The sequence below is a fragment of the Aythya fuligula genome, chromosome 3, assembly GCF_009819795.1.
Source record: "Aythya fuligula isolate bAytFul2 chromosome 3, bAytFul2.pri, whole genome shotgun sequence".
In the NCBI taxonomy this organism is placed as follows: domain Eukaryota; kingdom Metazoa; phylum Chordata; class Aves; order Anseriformes; family Anatidae; genus Aythya; species Aythya fuligula.
In genome coordinates this window covers 66820662-66843173 of record NC_045561.1, presented here as the reverse complement: position 1 = coordinate 66843173, position 22512 = coordinate 66820662, and the positions used below count along the sequence as shown (strand labels likewise).

The 22512-nt window shown below is 36.9% G+C and overlaps 1 protein-coding gene across 3 annotated transcripts in view; it reads left to right on the top strand.

Moving 5' to 3' along the window:
- ASCC3 (activating signal cointegrator 1 complex subunit 3) overlaps nucleotides 1-22512 on the top strand; it is a 280258-nt gene that overhangs the window by 35764 nt on the left and 221982 nt on the right. For all 3 annotated transcript variants that reach the window (XM_032184137.1, XM_032184135.1, XM_032184136.1), the window contains exons 5-8: nucleotides 12217-12337; nucleotides 15045-15252; nucleotides 16005-16146; nucleotides 16710-16835. In XM_032184137.1, coding sequence (XP_032040028.1) covers nucleotides 12217-12337; nucleotides 15045-15252; nucleotides 16005-16146; nucleotides 16710-16835 — 597 coding nt within the window. The remainder of the gene's footprint in view (nucleotides 1-12216; nucleotides 12338-15044; nucleotides 15253-16004; nucleotides 16147-16709; nucleotides 16836-22512) is intronic.

Below are 22512 nucleotides of genomic sequence, written 5' to 3'. Positions count from 1 at the left end.
GTAAAAGACTTTTGTCAGGGAACTTTACTGAGGACAATCTAAATTTCTTTGTCACTATATTACTTTCATGTAAATGTTTACTAAAAGTTCATTTGTTAGGTTTGTCTCTTAAAAATTATCACACAGAACTTTACAATAGGAATTTGTTCACATCGTAGAAAATAATCAAAATTCTTGCTGTCTTTCTTAGAAATTTTCTTAGTTAATATCAGTAAACAAAAGTGGTAATTCAATCGTGAGGTCATTTCAGGACAACAGTTGCTGATCTTTAACCTCCATTTTGACTTAACAGCTAATTTAAATGTTCATTGATATTTATGAACAACACCACGTGAAAACTTCAGATATGATACTATGTTGTAGTAACTTGATCTGCATTTTCCTTAAAGAATCACTAAGCTATAACGTTATCTTTTAATTTTGTCTGTGCATGTACTCTTGCATCCAAGATATTTTTGAGTCAGAGCAATGTGTCACATAAAACATATTTGCTTTTAAGCATCAGAGTGACTCTTCATTTTGTTCAGTAAAAGAACATTCTAGCCCTAACAAATTAACAAATCACAAAGCTTATTCCCTGTTACCTAGTTCATAGAGAGCAGTACCCATTATGGGGAAGTACAGATATATATGGATCACCCCTGTGGTGTTTCATCTTTATCTTATCGTCAAAGCTTCTAACTTGGTATGACTCTGGCTTTTCAAGCTCAAAATCTTCTCTTTGTAATTTTATTAAAATTTCTAAGAATTTTATACTCAGACAATACAAAGCTTGGGTCTCATTATTCTTAACCATAAAGCTTATCTGTTCACCTTTCAAATAGGGAAAATAATCTAGTTATTTTTGATACAGTTTTCTCCTTTTCCAGTTTTGTCCTTCGTTTTGAAATCAGAGTCTGTAGTACACAGATCCGTTGATGTCCAAGGAGTGTTGAAACACCAAGGATGACAGAAAACTTTGAATTTTTATGAAAACAGAGCCATGCTGTTTCCCTTCATAAGAAAGCAAATTGAATGGAGTTTGAGTGCTGGTTTTTGAGGATAGGACTTAAGATATGATGAAAGAGCCACAGTGAGAGCCAAGAGATGGCTAGGGTTCATCCTGGTGCTAAGAGCTGGTTGATCTCCTTCCTGTCAGTAACTTTTCCTCTTTCCTGTCGACTCCTTCAGTTTTGTACTAAGAGAGAGCTTGTATCTTTGAGGTGGCATAAGGCTTGATCTATTCATGGGAACTTTTGAATCAGCTCAAATATATCATTACACTTAATGAGATTTTTTTTTCTAGAGTGCGACAGTCTGTAGTTGATAGAGTTCTTGCCTTTTTATTTTCATCCTAAGAAGTAATTTCCAAATCCAAATGAAGACATAAGGAATCACGAGATCTGCAAGATGCGATAAGATGGCACCTGAAAGATTAAGGGTGACTAAATTAACTAAACACAAAATCATATCCTTCCAAATCATTTTAGGTTGGGGGGGGGGACAAACCCAAACCCACAGCTGCTTAAGTCATAACATTCATAATTCTGGGTTTCCTGTGGTTCTTGATATTCCAGGCTTTCGACTTTCCCACATCTACTGCAGTGGGAGTGGGGCTTTGCTGGCGGAAGGAGATGGTGCTGGTGCTTGCTGCTGGATTTGCTGGGGTGTGTGGATGCCACTGTGCTCACCCTGCAGCCATTTTGGGGTCAGAGCAGAAGGTGAAAAAAGACTGATTAGGATCAGTCTCCTTACCAGCCACTTAGATATCTCTATCCCTTTGTCAAACTTTGAAGTTACCAGAGAGGCTCAAAATTTGTTTAGTAGTTCACTTGGGTGTAGGTGCACAATGATTTTGTAGGACCTGTTTCCATGGAAAGCTATGCTAAAAACTCATCTTTGCTTAGTTGAAACAGTTTTCTTCTTTTTGCACACACCCCCAAAAATCTAAAAGGCTGTGCTTCAGGCAAGACTTTCTTTGGCTTCTTGCCCACTTGGGTGCATAGCAAGCCCCGGTGCTGGGCAGCAGAGGCTGGGGCTAGTCAACACCAGTGGCCTTCCACAGCACTGCCCCGAAGAAGCTTGCTGTGCCTGGCAAACTTACATGTACAATCCTAAAATGTAGACTTTGCTGTCCTAATTGAGAGAGAAGTAGATTTCACAGAATCACAGAATCATAGAATTTGTAGGTTGGAAGAGACCTCAAGATCATCGAGTCCAACCTCTGACCTCACGCTAACTGTCCCCACTAAACGGTATCCCTAAGCTCTACATCTAAACGTTTTTTATTTCAGGATTAGAGTTGCTTGTTGCTCTTCATTGTTCACCTCTGTTAAGGAACAGAGTAAGGTGCTTGGCTTATTGGTATTTTCCTGTACATTGTTGCTGCATATGGGAGTAGCAGAAGTGTTGGACTGCCAATGGACAGTTCTGCACTCCATGAAGCTGTTCTGAAATCACAGAATCATAGAATATCCTGAATTGGAAGGGACCCATTGGGAAGGGATCATGGAGTCCAACTCCTGGCACCACACAGTTCTACCCAAAAATTCAGACCATGTGACTAAGTACACAGTCCAAACACTTCTTAAACTCTGTCAGGCGTGGTGCTGTGTCTGCTTCCCTGGGGACCCTGGAAATTGTCGGGTTTTGGAATTCTTTTCCTCTAAGAGTATCCGCAGGTTCTTCTTTTGCAGACAAGATTTCCACTCCAACTGTGGCCATTTTGTAAGTAAATCCCAAGCACTAGGAAAAAAAAAATATTTTGGATGGTTGAGTCTAATACAAACCCTGCATATTAATGCATCTTTCTGTGAGTTAAATTCAGGTTTTCTTATTTCTTATCCAATTCGATTGTTCTCAATACAGAATGAAAAAGGCATCTGCTGTCTCCTTTTAAAAATGTCTAAAAACAGCATAACTTTTCCTCCCTCTGGGAGAATTTGGATTTGTATTACTGCAGTAGTGATGCAGGCATCTGTGTAGAATCTTTACAAATAATCATTCAGTAATTCCAAGTGGGCCTATAGCTTTTGCAAGGATGGCACCTGCTCCATGTGCTTAGAAAAGTAGCAAGTGAAGCAATTAGCTAATTTTAGGATATTTTTTTTTTCAAAATTCATAAACAGATGATCCCAGAATACTTCTGAAGATAAATACTAGTTTAAGGAATCCTATAACAGTAATTTTTTTCTACACTTAAATTAGTCTTCAGGGCTTGTTTTTTTAAAAGGCACATTAGTGTAGTCTGCTGTTTGTAGCTGGCTTTGACGTATTTTTAATTGCCTGAGTCTTTAGGCTAAATGAGCTGGTGGAAATACCCGTGTAGTTCCGTGTTTCAAATTTTCAAAATTAGTGCATCTGTGTGAGTTCCTAATTAGTCAGTGTTAAACACCGATAGCAGTAGTAATCTCTGCACTCTATTTACTTAAAATGTTATGAAAACTTGCTTAGGTGCTTTGTGTTTTTGCTTTTGTTGCTTTTGTCAAGTGTGGTTGGCAGTTTTAGACACACAAGGAGCTGGAGAAGGCTTTCCATCAAATATGTTAGAATTATGCTGTGACAAATTATAATATTTTTTGATGTAAGAACACTAAGGTGATATATATGATAAAAATTGTCAGGAAACTAAGTAGGTAAGAAGATTGTTTTAGGCCTATTTAGCTATATTGACATACAGTATCAATCTGATAATGTGTTTTTTTAATTCTTTTTTTTTTATGATAAAAATTATTACCTTTCTTTTTTTCCCTGTAACTGATCAGTTTCAGTGTTTTAGCTTGAGTTTAGACTTGGGTTTGATTTAAAAGAAATCTCATACTCTTAATGTCTGGTACCTGTAGGCTGTGAAATTAATTTTCATGTTTTAATATTCATTTTGGAATTCTTCTTTCATGCATTTCTACAAGTGTATAGTTGAAGTGAAATTGCATCATGTTCTGTGGAAAAAGAAATACAGAAATAGAGAGTAATGCCAGCTTGCTGCGGAGAGGCAGTACTACAAAAAGTAATTGGCTCTATCTTTATTTATGCTTTGAACTTGTACTGCTGGACTAAAAATGTTTCCCATGATCAAGACCAAATTTCCATCAGTTCTTGTCGCTCTGCAAATGTACTAACTAGAAAAGTAACTGAAGGTTAAGTGTTGTGTGAGAATTTGTTATGAAACCATTATGTTTTTGTATGTCTCTCACAAAGACAGTGTTATGTGAAAAGCTTCCCATCAGCTTCTTGCTCAGCCTTGTTCTGTCTTTCAAGTAACAAAAGCTTTCACCTTTAAGGGAATTCCTAGAACTTTGCTGCTGCTTTTTATGTAGTTTCTAACTTTTGTATTTATTTTGATTGCCCTCTGAAGGTGAAATGCAAAAATTCCAAGCTAACTCCTTTCATGCAGAGACATTTAAGACCTCTCTGATGACAAGTTGTAACTTTTTGTTCATCTTCATGAAGCTGGTACTTTATTGCTCGAGGCTGTCTGAGGACCAGGTGCTCATTGTCCTGTGAGCATGCCTGCCCATAGGCTTGTCGTTCTGTCATACTCGATCCCAGTGATGCCTGGTATTGCAATGTAAGAACCCTGTAGCTGAAGAAATGTGTTCTGTATGCAAGTAGTCTGTCAGCAACCCATCTTCAGAGGGCTGGAAGTGCCCATCCACCATTCACCTTTGAGGTAAGCACAGTTAGTCTGAACTTGCTCAGACTGTGCAAGTCTCCCAGGTAGAAAGGCTTGCCAGCAGTGGAAGATAATTTCTATGGAGGTGCAATTAGCATGCTGGGCTGTGTATTCCAAAATTAACTCTTTGGTTACTTCATCCAGTAGGTCTATAGTCCAAGAAATATGTTTTCTCTATTATTTTTTGAGGTAAAGAATTTCAGTTACTCAATAGCTCACTTGAGTACTACTCAACAGAAGAAACTTGAGACCATGCTATAGAGAGGATTTTTGCAAGGCTGTCTGAAAAATGTGCTTTCTGAAGTAAAATCATTTGGATACAAGCCATAAAGAGCAGGCATAGCAATTAGTTGCGTAGGTGGTGCTGTGTAACCTTGGCCAGCTGTTAGGCTCTAAAGGTAGGGAGATGGAGGAGCAGCACTGCTTGGCCAAATTATGTTCTCTTTAATTTAGTGCCACAGAACCATGTAGTGCTGAGGCTCAAGGAGGGCACAAGGACCATTCTTAGTCTGTTGTTGTTTTCATTTGAAGAACAAAATATTTTCTGAAACTTTTAGGATTTGTCCCCACTTCACAGAAGATGCAGAAATCAAGAAAATGCTCTTGTGTGGGAGATAGTTTGATGTAAGAGTAATGTTGACAGTTCTCTACCTCATACTTAAGTTCAAGGTAAGGAGATGATTATTCTAAGGCCCCTTCTAAATTGTGCCTTGCGAAATTGCATAGTGAATATTAACTAGTGTAATATTCCAAGTAAAATCTTACTGGAGTCTTGAACTGTGAGTTCGACAGCAAGGCTGTACTTTTTATGGCTGAGCCTGACTGGAAGGTATTTCCTATGGTGTGCATCTCATTGGAGTTCAGCTTCATGCTTGTTCCGTGCTCCGGCAGATAGACTGCCGTCTGTCTGCAGGCCTGCTGTCTCTGTCTCCTTGCCTTTTCCGTGTAGCTAGCATATATTGAGTAGAAATTATTAGCATGGGGACCTTGTCTCACCATTCTAATGCAGTGTGACACATCTTGTCCTTTGGTTCCTAGATTTATTACTTATTACACTTTCTTCCAGATATTAAAGCTATGCACATAAAACGAAATTTAAAAATCATTCAGACAAATGTGAGTGACCATATATCACACTCATTTGTGTCTTTATGGTCACTGAGTAGTAGCTGAAGTCATGTGGGACCTTTGTTATTGAAGACATTCAGGGGTGTCTTTTGGGCACAATCTGTTACTGCTTCAAGGAACGTAGTAGTTTGGCTGCTTTTCAAGAAACTGACGATTTGACACGCAGCCTCTCCAACTGTTCCTGCTGTCTACTTTATCTCATAATAACTTAATAAAAAGGTAGCTAAGAACATTCTCTAAATTCCTGTGCCTGCCCTCAGGCTCTTGGATATTGACATTTCAGGACAGAATAATATATAATAATGTATATGATCTGGCCTGTCAGCACCTACGTTGACAATGGAATCATACCATTTTGTGTCACTTCCATCAGAACCATCCTAGTTTTTGCTAACAAGCTTACCCAGGTGTTTTACAGGTGTTTTTTTTCTTTTATCAGGCTGGCCTGAAAGGGCCATGGGTCTGAGTTACTATGGTTGGAGATGATACATACACACTTTCTTTTTTTGAACTTGCAGTGTTGCACATTGTTTAATCTTTTGCCGTCAGCCATGTCAAGCTATTAACAGCATTCAGGTTACAGGCTTAAGTGCCAGAAACATGTGTCCACTATTCAAAACTGCAGCATCTTTTATTTTTACACTTTGGATATGTAGTAGAAGTGAATATATTAGAAATAAGAATGATGCTAGGAAAGAACTGGAAATGTTTCAGAGAAAACTTGCTTTTACTTTGATAATTTCCATATAAATCTATTTAAAAGTCTATTAAAAGCTACCACTGTGCTGTCACCAACGTGGTCCCCAGGTTTACTGCCCTTTAAGATGAATTTCTTCTAGTTGGCCTTTGAATGCTAGAAATTTCATCCTGTGGACTACTACAGTGGATATGACCCTGCTGACTCCTGGGTTTGATTAACTGAAAGCATTTCCTTTGGAATGAAACATAATAATTAGCTTCTTAAGGTACATAAATTGCTAGGTGTGGATCACAGTTTCTCAATTTGTCTTTTATTCTTCACCCTTATTCTAGAACCAAAACATTGTGTCCAAAATTCTTTTCTCAATAGTAGCTTCTCTTTAGAGGCAAGCAACAGATTTCAAGAGGAATATTCAGCTCTTTCAGTTGGTCTGTAACTTATTTTTTTCCTTTCTTCAGAATAAAATTTCAGTTCAGTACTATGAATGATTTTATCAGCAAGAATAAAATAAGCCTGTCGTATGGGAGAGACTTCACGGCATTTATTTTCTGAAATATTAAAATTCACTGTAAACACTTATCTTGCTCCTGTATGCCTGAGCACGAAGATGTTCTGGGCAGAGCATAAGGAAGCAACAGTTATGTGTGAAAGAACAATGAAAGGATCCTGATTTGGTGAATCTGTGTTTCTTGGCCTTCAAAACAAGCTAATAAAACCCCTAAAAGCTTAGTCTCTGTAGTTTGTTGAGAGTATCCCCCAGCATTAAAGAGCTGGAAAGCTGGGAGGTAGCAAGCCTCCTTGAGAAAGGAAGAGAGAGGAGAAAATGTTAGGGCTCAAGCTTGTGTTGAGTCTCTCCTAGCTCTGCAGGCTGCAGTCAATCGTGACAATAATCTGTCTGTTTGCTGTCCTGCTCCTTGTGACAGTGACAGAGCGAGTGCTTCTAGTTTCTCCTTTGTGCTGCAAAAGGATTAATTTTACAGCTGGAATGGGGTAAGTGTTATTGTATCAGATGGACATCAATTCTGGAAGAGGGAAGGGGGCTAAGGAAAAGCGCTTCTGGTTGGAATCACTTGTGTTCTTTTTCTTTCCATTAAGTTCTAGCAGTTAAGTTTTATTTTTTTATATTTTAATTAGGATGTCTAGAAACCAGTGAGTTACAAAAACTTAAGTCTAATTTGATTATTTTAAACATTTTCAGCTCTTTGTCTTTTTAGACCTCTAAGTAAGTTACCTGTCTCTATCTGTGGTGTCTGATCACATAGCAGCTGGTAGTTTACAGCTGAGCAGAAAATAATCATTTTTAATTTCGGAGCACAGAATATGAGTTTTTTCTGTGCTGGAGACCACAGAGGAAAAAACAGTATTCAGCTTATATGTAGTAATGTTCATTATGTTTAAAAAAAAAAAAAAAAAAAAGATATAAATACAAATATTGCTGCTATATTGTGTGTTGAGAGGACCATATGCTGAGAGCATGGATGAGTGAACGTGGGAAGGCCTGGAGAACAAGAGTAATGATCCTTTATTTAAGTACTACAAATGGAATGAATAAGAAGTGTTTTTGCTGTAAAAATAGATTGTATCAGGAATTAAATATTGCTAAGTAACATTATTGAGAAAAGATATCAAAATGCTGTGAACAAATGTGTTAATGAAATGCAGAAAGGAAAATGTGTTAGTAGCAATGCTTTTCTTGGAAATTACATAGGTTTTATGATTTAAAAGAAACTGTGGGGAAGTTCTTATTTTCTGTAGTGAATATTAGAAATTTCTGTGCAGCTTACACTAGGTATTTGTCCAGAGGATCAATGCAGTTGGTCAGGGGTAGGTTCTTTATCACTTTGAGAGGCTTAACAGTAGATAGGATTCACAGCTTTCTTAAGCTTTCCATTTTACAGAAATTGGTGCTTCATTTTTCTTTGGCTGCTATTTGTGCTGGTTGATTCTTTACGGACTTATTCAGCGCAGTTGCAGGGCAGTCACCCTGAACAGCATCATGAGGAAAGCAGACCTGTGTGTTAGAAAATGCTGCAGCCTCCTGTGAAAAGTACTACGCTTGTATTTTGTAAATCAACATTGCAAAGCAACTATTGTAAGTGCTCTCTTCACCACTGTGCCCCCAATGGAACAGCCAGACTTAAGACTGAACTGTGGTGCTCAGGACTGTGTTTGCATTCACTAAGTACTGGAGGTGTTGTGGATTTTGCTTTTTAACAGCTGCTTCAGCTGTTCCAATCTACGTCAATTATTTCAATTTATAGCATCAAAAGATAAAATTACTGTCAAAAGGAAGTGTTCTGGCAGAAGAAAGCCACTTTGTTTCTTGATCAGTTGCTTTCTGTGCTGGGGGGCTTCTTTCCTCTTACTAGACAGAAGCCAGTTTTCAATCAACACAGTCCTAATTTTCTCTTTCCTGCTTTCTGATTTATACAGTCAACCTGTTGCTGTGAAGTGTAAGATTGATAGCAGCAGTGAGGTGGTTACTTTGTACAAACTTTGACACCTCTTTCTCTTTTGAACAAGATAAATTGTATGTTTTTCTAAAAACTCTTGTTTACTCTTTAGACTTCGATCAGGATTATTTGAGTAGTGTGACTATTAAAAAGGAAGGCAAATTTTGTGCTTTGTCTGAAGATGCCAGGCTGATAATCAAGGCCAGGCATTATCTTGATTGAAGTTGGACCCCAAGAAGGAGCAGTGTTTTCTCTCCAGCTCATAAATCAGTTTTCGTAAGGCACCTTTGGGTCTGGTTGCTGTTTAGATCATTAACGGTGTCTATCATCACGGAAGTTCAGGTTGTTTTTTAATTAGTGTATTGCTTTAGGAATTAGGTTTAAAGATTCCAGAAAACATAAAAAGCGTTTCTGAAATGGTAAAAAGCCTCGTGAATGGACCCTGATGTGTTCTTGAAATCCTGAGAAAATGAGAAGATAGAGAACTGCACCTTGAAATGACAGGATTCTGGATAAATCTGTTGATGAATAAAATATAGGTCTTACAGAGAAGCCTTCAAGGTGTTTTCTTCTGCTCTTTGCCATCTTTTTTCTGCCAATGTCACCATTTCTGCCATCAGTGGTAGATGGTGACAGGTCTTGCAGTTTAACTTATTCTCCATTTCCTAGCACTTACATTTATGTCTTGGTTTGGCTCTCAGTGGTTATTTTCCACCTGTGATCTCTGGCAGCTTTCCAGTGGGTTTGGAAGACAACTTGTCGGTGAGAACAGGTCATTGTTGCTGGTCCTGTACTGTTACACTTCTGTGTCTTGAACAATGAGCTCACTCTGTGTTAGCTGTTTAAAATGTTCTCATAGCATCCTTCTCTTTCAGACAGCAGCATGGTTACTTGGATTCTGCAGACAGTTCTCAAACTGCTGGTAGCAAATGAATACTACGCTCTGTCCATGAAACAAGAAGGCAAAATGGAGTGCCTCACACTGCATGAGCTTGTTGTGTGTAATACCATACGTTTGGTTCTCTTTGACTGGCAGGTTGTCTGGAGACTAGGATGTTATCTTTTCACCTTGGTGCTCCTCCACTGGGCCCCTACCTGCCTAGGGATTAAGTGAGAAATGCTGTCTTATGGTAGTATCTGCCTCTGGCATGGACATAGAACGTCATGTAACTTTACTTTTTTTTTTTGTACAACTCTACTGTTCTGATAAGTTGAAATATAGATTTGATGTTTTTTTTTTATTTGATATGGATGTTTTTTTTGATTGAGAATATACTGGGAAAACAGGAATGGAAAAACATTTTCCTGTTCTAAAACTGTCACCTGTACCATCAAAACCCATCTTTTCTGATTGAACCTTGTCAAGCTTGCTTCCAGTGAGAGTGATGCTTTGGAGTCCTTTGCAGAGCTGAAAGTATACAGTGGATGTTTTAGGAATAACATGTTGATTGCCTTTTTCCTTTGTTTTGGCAACATTTTAAGTCTGAATATCCATATACTGTGTATGCTGCAGTGAATAAAGTCCTGTTATATCTTTAGATAATATTGGTTAAAATGTAGCAGTAAAGTGACAGTGAATAGCTATGCAAAGGACAAGAATTAATGATGATTGTTAGAGAAGGCTGGATAAAAAGAAATCCATTATAGCTTCAGATCCTTGTCAACAAAATTAATGTCTAGCCAGCAGTTTACTGTCCTGTATTTCTGCAGTTTGATGCTCTTATTTGAGTGTAGGATTTGGTTTGTCCACATTTATTCCACATTTATTGCATTCTTTTTTTTTTTTTTTTTTTTTTTTACTCAGATTGCTTCTCCAATTTGCTGTCAGTGGTCACTTTAATAAAAGAAATGCAAAAGTTTATATGTTTCGTGGTCTCTGCAAATGCTGATATCACTGAACTAACGGATGCACCTTACATTTTTCTCAGAAACCCTGGGGGTTAAGGAGTAACACTTTCTACTTCTTTTCTATTATTTATTAAATGCAAGTTTACCTTATGAAGTACAGCCTGGCCTGAAAAAAGGGATCACTATTCTGATGCCCTTCACACTGTTTGAAATTTACACAAGCAGATAGCGATAGGACAAGGAGGAACAATTTTAAACTAAAAGATTTACATTAGATTGTAGGAGGAAGTTTGTCATGCAGAGGATGGTAAAGCACTGTCAGAGAAGCTGTTCAGAGAAGCTGTGGGTACCCCATCCTTGGAGGTGTTCAAGGCTGGGTTGGTTGGGGCTTTGAGCAACCTGGTCTAGTGGGAAGGGTCCCTGCCCATGGCAGGGGGTTGGAACTCAATGATCTTTATGGCCCCTTCCAACCCAAACCATTCTATGGTTCCATGGCTTTTGCAAATATAAGCATCATAACACTATTGCCCAGTGGGCAGAGACAACCGCAGCAAGACTCCCTACTAAGAAGCTGGCAAATTAAATACAGGATAGTAAGAGAACTCTCCTTTTCATAGTTGGAACAGAAATATTTGAATCCTGCAGTGGCCAAATTTTACTCATTCACAGGACTTTACATGAAAACACACCATAACAATTATTCTTACCTGATACCTGAAGTTGAGTTACTTTTAGAAGCAAACTTAGAAAACACTAAGGAGAAATCCTCCTATTTGCCTTTTTATAAAATGAAAAAATGTGGGGAAAAATGTTAGAAATTCAGAACAGTTTCTGAGTAGCTTATTGCTCTGCTATACTGCATTGAATTTTTCCAAAATAATTATGGGTAAGATGGACAGGAAGTGCTTCTCTTGATTGTTTCCTCAAATCTTGCTCTCTTTCACATCTATGACCTCTTTGTAGGATATTAATGTGAAAATGCTGTAGGAAATTTCTCTTATTCACTGGAATGTAAATAACTTCCTATTTATCTGACATCTATAAGAAAGCACCAGTTCTCTTGATTTATCTGGTTATATTATGGAGGAATAAGTTTGTAGCAGAGTTTATGTAAGTAACTATTTAAAAAAAAATGTAAAGTTTGGTCTTGAGAAGAATTAAATTTTATACAAGAATCTCAAAAATGAATGTTTTATTTAACAGACAAGATTTACAGTTTAAATCTTTCCTACTGAAAACTTTCAATACTTTTCCCTTTTAATAACATAGAATCTGGATAAATGCTAGCAATGATACCTCTTGGACTGAATCACTTAGATTTGAAATTCTTTAAACTTGTTAACAGACATGCTATTACCAAGGATGGAAATATTGCAGTCCTATTTGTAATTTTATGCTAATTTGAACAATGACTTAGGACTTTCTTTTCTTTCTAGTTATTTGAACTACTAGGCCCTGAAGGTTTTGAACTTATAGAGAAGCTCCTACAGAACAGATCTCTGATTGTGGAAAGATCTTTGACTTGTGCAAATGATAACAAGTTCCAGGCATTGCAAGGTATGTGACTACAAAATTGTTATTCAGATTGTTACAATCAGATAAAAATTAGTTTTCTAACTGTTCAATTACATTTCAAGCAGTTCTGGCTACGCACATTTAAAAAGAAAGACAAAAAAAAAAAGTGGTGGCGGTGGAGGGTGCTTATATTAGTATAAATAAAGAAATTGCGATTTGATTACAAAAATGAAATAAATGCCTGTTGTATATTTACTTTTCAACTGTATATGTGCGCGTGTAATTTTAAAAGAAATGTGTTAACATTTGTATCTATTTCAATCAATTACCATTGAAATAACTTCATCTTGAGGTATTCCTCATCTGCTATCCCACTTTCTGTTTCAGTGTTAACATCAAATGGATGTCTTGTTGAGAAAAAGCATGGTAACAAGCACTTCTGGGGAAAAAAAATAAAAATAAATTTAAACTGAAGGATTGATAAGTGAGAAGAATAAAGGGGGCCAGGTTTTATACTCTCATTTTCTTTTTTACATTGCATACACAGAGTAATAGTTTTAAAATCTGTTTTGCAAATCGCTGCTTAAAAACAAGTGTTCCTACTTTATTTCCTTACAAAAAATAAATCTGATTGTGAATACGTTGCAATGTGGGACAAAACTTGCATTGACATAACACCATACAGCCCATTGCATGTTTACAACTCATGGAGTTAGAAAAAAGTTGGTTAGAGCTGATATTGCTGGACTTAGGTATCCTCACAATATTTTTTAAATGCAAACAAACCGTACTTAATATGCATGTTGTAAAATGTTATTTATGCAAGTGTTTGGAAATTCAGCTTCTGCTGTGCTGATGGTTAATCTAAAGTCATCAGAGCAATCATTAGTTTTATCTGCTACTGATTTCAAAGCAGAAACTATCAGTATAACAAATTTTTTTGTTGTTGTTGTGTTTGTTTTTTTTTATTTTCTCATATAACCAAAAGAAAAAAAATAAAATATATGCACAAACAATTATGTTTTTTCTTCAACGTGCAACATTTTCTTTTCATTTAGAAGTAGTAGTATTTTGAAAGCTATTATAAACTTATTCTTCAGCATGCCATCAGTAAATAATTATGCTAGAATGTAGAGAGAGAATATTTTCAACATTGTGCTTTTCGATAAGGGTGTTACTGGTTTTATGAATGTTTGTGTTTTTTTTCCTTGTTGTTTCACTTTTTTTTTTTACTGATGACAGTTCTTCCTTCACTGTAGTATAGAAGTCAGTGATATTTGAGTATCTTCTCCAAGACTGCAGATGCTCTGCACCAAGTTCAATTTAATCATTTTAGTAAGGCTTTTTCCTTTTAAGTTGATCAAAGTAATAGTCCTCATGGGGACTGAGGTTTTAGCTTTCCAGAATTGTATTTGCGTAGGGAATCATTTGTGTCTGGATGAATTTAGTTGTTTGGTAACTTTGAGTTATTTGTTTTTTGAGAAAATAAGCGCAAGACAAGGAACTATACATTTACTAAACGTTTTTAGAATGCTGTATTATTTGACTGTTATTATAGAATTTAATTCCACAGCCATAAAGGTGATTGTTGTGTTTATCAGACAAATCAAGTAGCAGTTCTTTGTCCTAGTATGTTTGGTCTGAATTAAATTTAGGCAGGAAATTGCAACCTTTGTTTTTCCCTTTAACTATGATAGAGAGCTAAAACTACAAATGTGATAGTATTACTGTGGGCATTTTGTCAGTTTATTAGAATTTCTTCAATAATTGGCAAGTTATAGTCACTTTATTTAGTGTGCATGCTGCAAGAGTTTCACTGTTACGGTAGGTTAAAAATTAAATGGCACAAATTCAAATTCAGAAGATTCTTCTCAAATTCAGAAGATTTGAGAAGAAGTTTCCAATTTTCAGGTTCAGGGCTAGACTGAAAAAATACATTTGAAACATACATGTAATTAATAATATGATGGTTAAACCCATATAAGCTAATAATCTGTTTGCTGAATTTTGAAAGTAGAGGTTTAAAAATACTGATGAAATTAAAAACAAACAAAATCTGTCTACCCTGTCGTATATAAAATATTTAATTGTGTCTTTGTTTTCAATCTGCAGTAAAGAACAGTAGTGGCCTAGGAAAGGCAAATGTGACTAGACTTTATCAGGTTCCCAGCTTCCCTGCATTTGTTGTGTATTGTAACTCTTCTGTGGTTCTGATTTTTTTGTTGTTGTTGTTCAGTCCTGATGCTTATCCACAAAAAGGGAAGGAGTCTGGTTGTACAGAATGAGATTACTTTTCTCACTTGTTTAAGGAAATTAAACTGTTGGTATGCTTTCAATACAGTCATGTTATCTAGTAAATATACAGTAACTGTTACAGGAAGAAGCTGTTTAAAAAAATATATATTATTTAATCTATTTTCACAGCTTTTTTTTTTTTTTTTTACTTACTAGTATATTCATATAAGAGAACAGAAAAGAGGCTTTTCCAGTGTTGATGAAGTTATTGTAAATCCCCCAAAGAAAGCCCCTCCTTTTACCGCTAGTTTGCGGTACTCCCCCTCTTACTTTGGGATAAAGAGCTTTTGATGTGTGGTTACTTTAAATGTCCTGCCTTTAAAAGCTGTTACTTCCTTTAGTTTCTTGAGGCCAACTTTTGCATAATGTGCCTAATACATATATTAGAGAAAACAGGAATAAAAAGGATAGAATCCAGTACTTATGGAGGGGCATACCTGTTTTCACATTGCAGAACAGTGCAGGAAGTTGATAGGAGAAAATACTAAACCCAATTATGGCTGTCAAGTTACAATTCAGTCTGAACAAGAAAAGCTGTTGATGAAACAATATCGTCGTGAAGAAAAACGAAATGCCAGAAAAGAAAAACAAGCTGGGGAAGATGGAGAAGGTTCAGGTGAAGGACTAATGTGCTTTGATCCCAAAGAGCTGCGAATGCAAAGGTAATAAATGCCAAAAGTTGAAAAATGCTTGTGTTGTAATTGCTACTTCAACATATCATAAACGTTTATTTTCTTTTAGTTTGCTTTGGAAATTAGATGATACTGACTTCAGGTCACGTTTTATTACAAGTGTGGATTATTTTTTTTTTAATATGAAAACCTAATTTTCAGGGAAAGAAAGCAGTGATCTGCTTAATGAGAATCTTCTTGGTCTCATCTATGTGGGCTGGAGATGCAGATTAGAGAAGTAGGCTATCTTTCTTAGTTCCTGTGTGCAGACTACTTGCTTAAGATTTATGAAGTCTGTACTAAATCTAGCAGAACTATCTTTCTTTTTTTTTCCACTACAGATTAACGGGTGCTATTTTCCATGTTGTCAACTAAAGGTAGTGGGAGGAATAAGGGAGGGAGAGAATAAGGAGCAAATAAGGTGTTGCATTTCGTATTGAGAAGAATATAGTGGGACTGGTATTTAACTGTGAATGCTTGTTGCTGTATTGTGTAAAAAGAGGCAAAATTCCATTAGAAAAGCCTTGCACTGGTTGGATTGATTTTTATCTGTTGTTTGCAATAAGGACTTAGTTTAACTGATGCCAGTGAATAACACAGTAAAATTCTTTTGTTAATCATTTTATAAACTTTTATTTTCCTTACATTTCTCCAACTTTTTCTCTGACTTTAATACTATGTCCACTTTTTGTGATGGCTGCTTACAATTGGCAGAATTATTGCAGCTATTTTTCTGCTTATAGGGAACTAGCGCTTTTGAATGCTCGAAGTATGCCTGTCCTAGGTAGACAGAGAGAGATGGACTTTGAAAGAATTCATTATCCACATGTTTACGATTCCCGAGCTGAAGCTATGAAAACATCAGCATTCATCGGGGGTGCAAAGGTACGTCTTCAGCAATACAACTATTCCAGTGAGTAATGTGCAGCAGATTTCCTTTTGTTCCCTTGGAGATTCTCCTACTAATCGGAGTCCTGTGCATGAAGTGGTGTTTCTTTACAGAGGGTTTTAAATGCTCACATATTTTGTTTTAATTTTGTCCCTAGAAGAAACAATCTCACTCTCAACTAATGTATTTGTTTTTATTTCTAGGGTCAGTTAGGTCATTAAAATACTATTTTTCTCCTTCTATCTTTTGGAAAACATTGAATTAGACTTTAACAAAATGAATGCTTTATGAAATTCTAGACTTAATGGCTTTTGAAATTTAATAAAGGGGAGTTATCTGTTTTTTTTGTCTTTTTGAAACCGTTTTCTGAGTAGTAAAACTGATTATTTTCCATTTAGGGGGTTCTGTGCTATCTGTAAAATGAATCAGGGAGAATTGTTTTTATTTGGGATTCATTTTTATGAAGGAAAGTGATGAAAAATTGCTTCAAGTGGGCTATAAAGTAATGAAACTTTCTGTTTTCATATTTTCAATTAATTTTCCTGTAATACCATTTTAGGTGTTCTTACCAGAGGCAGTTCAGAGAGAAAACAACAAAATGTATGAAGAGGTGAAGATCCCCCATAGTGAACCAATGCCTATTGGTATTGAAGAAAAAATTGTGTACATTAAAGACTTAGATGAGGTGAGTAAACCATTTCAGAGATATTAAATTAGTTTTTACTTTGCTGTTACAAAAATTTCAGTGAATAATATGTACAAATGTGATTTGTGATGTGCAAATAGAGCCAGTTAATTTCTTCACTTCTAATTTGTTGGGGGATGTTATTTTAGTGATACAATTCTGTTCATGATGACTCTGATCAAAGAAATTCCTCCTCTAAATTACTACTTTGTGAACTGCAGTTTTCAGTTCCTGTGGCATTACGTATTCAGCTACATATGGTTGAGCTGTGAGCTGGAACACTAAAATGTTCCTTTTTTTTTAAAAAAAAAAAAAAAAAAAAAAAAAAAAAAAAAAAGGAAAAATAAATGAGGAGATAATCATAGAATCACCTAGGTTGGAAAAGGCCTCCAACCATTCCCCTACCACCAGTATTACCCCCCTAAACCATATCCCTAAGTACCACATCCAACCTTTTGGTAAACACCCCCACCCCCCAGGGATGGTGACTCCACCACCTCCCTAGTCAACCTGTTCCAATGCCTGACCACATTTTCTGAGAAGAAATGTCTCCTAATTTCCAACCTGAACCTCTCCTGGTGCAGCTTGAGGCCATTCCCTCTTGTCCTATTGCTAGTGAGAGGAAGCTGACTCCTGGCTCCCCACAACTTCCTTTCAGTTAATTGTAGACAGAGCAATAAGGCCTCCTCTTCTCCAGACTGAAGAATTCCACTTCCCTCAGTTGCTCCTCACAGTACTTGTGTTCCAGGCCCTTCACCAGCTTTGCAGTCATTCTCCAGCAATGTTCCAGGGCCTTGATGTCTTTCTCGTAATGAAGGGCCCAAAACTGAACACAGTACTTGAGGTACAGCCTCACCAGAGCTGAGTACAGAGGGATGATCACCTCCCTAGTCCTGCTGGTTGCACTATTCCTGATACAAGCCAGGATGCCGTTGGCCTTCTTGGCTACCTGGGCGCACTGCTGGCTCATGTTCAGGTGAGCATCCATTAGCACCCCTAGATCCTTTTCCTCTGCACAGCTTTCCAGCCACTCTGCCCCAAGCCTGTTGTGCTGCAAGCACAACGGTTGTTGTGCTTGACCAAAGTGCAGGACCTGGTGCTTAGCCATGTTGAACCTCATCCCGTTGGCCTCTGCCCATTGATCCATCCTGTCCAGATCCCTCTGCAGGACCTTCTTAGCCCCCGGCAGATTAATGCTACCCCCTAACTTGGTGTCATCTGCATACTTACTGAGTGTGTACTCAGTTCCCTCATCCAAACCATCAATAAAGTTGTTAAAGATACTACAGCCATTCTGTGCTTTTTATGGAGGAGTGAACCTTGGGTTCTGTATCTTGACTTCTGAAGATTGGCTGGTGATGGCACAGCACTGTTATGCCGTCCTTGGGACTGCATGATAGTGGTGCAAGGTATTGAGTTATGGTGCCATATACTGCATATGGTGCAAAAGCTGGAATGGTGCTCTGGAATAGCAGAAGGTGGTAAATTATTATTAGTAAAACTTTGATGATAGAAAATGAAGAGCAGTGAGGAAAAAATGCAAGTGAAGCAAAGATTAACATTTTAAAGTTGATTGATTTTAAAATGATGAAAAAGCTGAAGCAAGGGAAGAAGAAACTAGCATTAAGTCTGCAGTTAGTATTCACAGTCAAGAACTTGAAGTACCCTATCACATCTACCTGTTTGCTCCTTGCTGTATTTGTCAAACCTGTTGATGAATGGTAGATTTGCTATTGATTTCAAGGGGAACATAAAGAGCAAGTCATATGCGTGTGTGAAGAAGGCTTTATGTTTCTTAGCTCTTAAACCACATACAACATGGAAAAATGTTCCACTTTTTTTTCCCTGTGGAAAAACAGAATATGAGAATATAAATTTAATATGGTCACCCAGAGAACTTTTTTGGGGTTTTTAGTAAAGTTTGTCTTACATAAAGATTTAACTCTTAAAACAGAAGACAGTATAATTTTAGAACCTGAATCTATTCTTTTGTGCTTGGGTGACAGTACCTACTGTCATGTTTATGAAGTGACTGACAGCTTAACTAGATAGAAAAGTTGAGCCACTGCAGCTGTAAAATGTGACATTTTATATGACAACTTGAAGCATGACAGCTTTTTGCAATGAAATGTCTTTTCCCCTAAGCACAGAGCTAAATATTACCTATTAATCTGTAGTTTTGCCAGAAATACCAATGTTTCAGGAGACAGCTACTCCTCAGAAAAATGTAGTTCAGATAGAAAAATTTCAGACAGAGATGGTTTACAGATATTTACATTTAAAGTGTTTAAAATAAAGGTAGAATGTATCAATTATACAAATTTCATAAATATTTCATCTCTTTTGTAGCCTATGTATCATCAAGAGGTATGCTTTTCAGTTTTAAAGTGACATTTTGAAAATGAAGCAATCTTTAAATCTTTACTCTTCCATATGCTTCCTATTTACAGGAAACAAGGTGTCAACAGCAATGACAGTCTTTAATGTATGAATACTTGTGTATTTAATCCGCCCCCCCCAACCCCTACTTTTCAGATTCCTGTTTCTTTGAGTGGGACTCTTAGATTTGAATCTTACTGAACAGCACCTTTTTCTTAACTAGGTAAAGCAATTGAAATTTCCAATGTGTGCATTGTTTAAGATACCTTGGTTAAGGCAAAAGTTATTTTCTGTATGTCTGTTTTAGATCTTTCATCTCTTAAAATCTTGGTGCTTAAAATTTTTGCCGATAAACTCAAGCCAATTTAGAGGGCAAAAAGTTTTCCTGTCAATATAGTTTATTCTTTTTGGTGAAATAGTGTTAATCAAAAGCAGCAAAATAAACTTGTTTAGCGTTCTCTATGTAGTATATATAAGAGCTTGTAAGATAACTATCATTTCTCTGTATTGGTATGTTTGCAAGATTATATAAAGTAAAAACAGATGGGCAGGAAAATTGGTGACAGTACATGTAACTGTAAATAGTTTGTAGTGGTATCTAAAGGCATCATGAGGAAGCTGGGAGTTTTGCTGTTACTATTATGAGATGCCATTATTACTACATTTTTTATGAAAGCCATTGAGATGGTCTGAACATACAGATTAAGGTATTCATTCTGTGATCAAAGTGTTTAATGAGTCAATGTACATGCCACCCATAATAATAAAGTTCTCCAGGGGAGGGAGAAAAAAGCATAGAACAGCTAAACCAGCTATTGTGTCTGTTACAAGCATATTTATCACAAAGCTGTCCAGGTACTTGTTGATGTATAGAGAAATCTTGATGTATTCAAAAATTATAAATATTTTCCTTCCTTTGAGGCTTTTCTTTCTGTTTTCGTCTGTTCTCTGTTTCAACGGTCCGATTTCTGTTGCATTTTTTTGTGAGTTTCTTGCCTTGCCATTTGACTGTTCTGGCTACATCCAAGCTGATGCTCCAGATGATTCTTTCCTTTTGCCTTGGGTACCAAGATGTTTTCGTCCAGGTATTAAAAATAAAAATAAAAAAAGAAAATAATAATAATAATAATAATAATAAATTGCTTCTAAGATGTTTCCTCTTTTAAAATTATCTTTTTAAGTCCTGAAAATAGATCACTTTAAAACTGTTACTTGAAAAGTAGAACTGTTTGACTTTCAGGCTTAAGCTCTGAGGTTATTTTCCACAGAGGCAGAGCTCAAGAGGGAGCAGATTGGGATTCAATGTAGCGTGTTTGGGAGTCCTTGCAGAGCTCCTAAAGCTGTGTGGTTTCAACCTGGTGGGAAGAGGCCAGCTGTTATATACTGCTGACAACCTCCCTGGAGACACTTTCTCTACAAGATAATGGTAGACGATTACCAATAGTAATCTTCATTTGCTGTATGCTTTCTTCTGTAAGGTCTAGCTTTCTTTTCCTCATTTTGACAAGCTATGATATGGTGACAACAGTAAAAATGGTTTTGCACTATAGAAGACCATAGAACCATGGAATATTCCAAGTTGGAAGGGACCACACAGATTGAGTCCAACTCCTGGCTCCACACAGGATCCAAAAAAATCAAACCATATTTCTGAGAGCCTTGTCCATATGCTTCTTGAACTCCAGCAAGCAAAAAGGATTGTATACTGCTGTTCTAGTGAAAAAAAGTATTAGGCAATTTCTTTGCTGAGCTTCCTCCTTTTCATTTAAATGTGTGCCACCTTTGAAACCTTGGAGACACTTGTATGACATACTAGGAATTGTTTCAAGCACAGAATAGTACAAATTTTGTACCGTAAGACAGTTTCTTGTGCCGCTTTCTGGACTCTTCTTGACTTGTTAACTCCTTTGCCCAAGTGTGTAGAGGGCCAATAGCATACTGACTGGTGTCAGAAATAGTGTAGCCAACAGGACTAGGGAAGTGATTGTCCCTCTGTACTCAGCTCTAGTGAGGCTGCACCTCAAGTACTGTGTTCAGTTTCAGGCCCCCCACTACAAGAAAGACATCGAGGTGCTGGAGCATGTCTAGAGAAGGGCAACAAAGCTGATGAAGGGCTTGGAACAAAAGTCCTATGAGAAGCAGCTTGAGAAAATGGGATTACTTAGACTAGAGAAAAGGAGGCTCAGGGGGAGACCTTATCACTCTGTAGAACTGTCTCAAAGGAGGTTGTAGCGGAGTGGGGATCACTGTCTTTTCCCAAGTAACAAGTGATAGGACAAGTGGAAATGGCCTCAAGTTGTTCAGGGGAGGTTTAAGTTGGATATTAGGAAAAAATTCTTCACTTGAAAGGATTGCAAAACATTGGCTGCCCAGGGAAGTGGCTGAGTCACCATCCCTGGAGTTATTCAGAAGATGTGTAGATGTAGTGCTTAAGGAACATTGTTCAGTAGTAGACTTGGAAGTGCTGGTTTTAACAGTTGGACTTGGTGATCTTAGAGGTGTTTTCAAATCTGAATAATTCTCTGATTTAGTTTGGAAAAGATCACCAAGTAAGATTATCATAAGATCACCAAGTCCAATACAGGTCCAACAACGTCAAATAGTTATACCTAACACAGTCCAGGTTATATGCTCTTGACATTATAAAGAATCCTACTTTTTGATTTGAAAATTTCCAGTGGTATCTCCATTCATTCAAGGTTAAAAACCTGCACTGCATCTATTTTCCCAAAGGACTGGAAAGAACTAAACCCGACTCTGAAGTGTGACCAATAAAAAAAGTACATGAGAAGGAAAGTGGCAATAAAAAATAAAATTTAGTACTTAATGATGTCTATTATGTATGTTGGCAAGCGTCGATCTGGAAACATACCTACAGAAGCTTCACTGTGCGGCAGAGTGCATGCATCTCAAGAAGTTAATATGTTCATACAGTGTAGTAGTGTAAAATTCAAGTGGGTAGCAGAGGTGGCAGTTGGTGGTGTAGAGGCTAAGGAGAGGGGGAAAAAATCAACATTCAACTTAATATTCAGATTACCTGGCACATGAAAATTCTGTTACTTGGTTACTCTGTCATCTCTGTCTTTAAGGGACAAAAAAAATCCTCAGAGAGTCCTTGAGGTGTAGACATAACATAATGCTGGTAATTAAGCTAAATTATCAGAAAGTTTAATTTACCTTTAAGTTTCCTTTCAATAAGGAGAACGTAAGAATTAATCTAAGAAAGAGCTAGATCTTTGAAAAATATTTCACTTTCAACTGAATATTTATGCAAGAATTTTTATCTTACAGGCTTTTG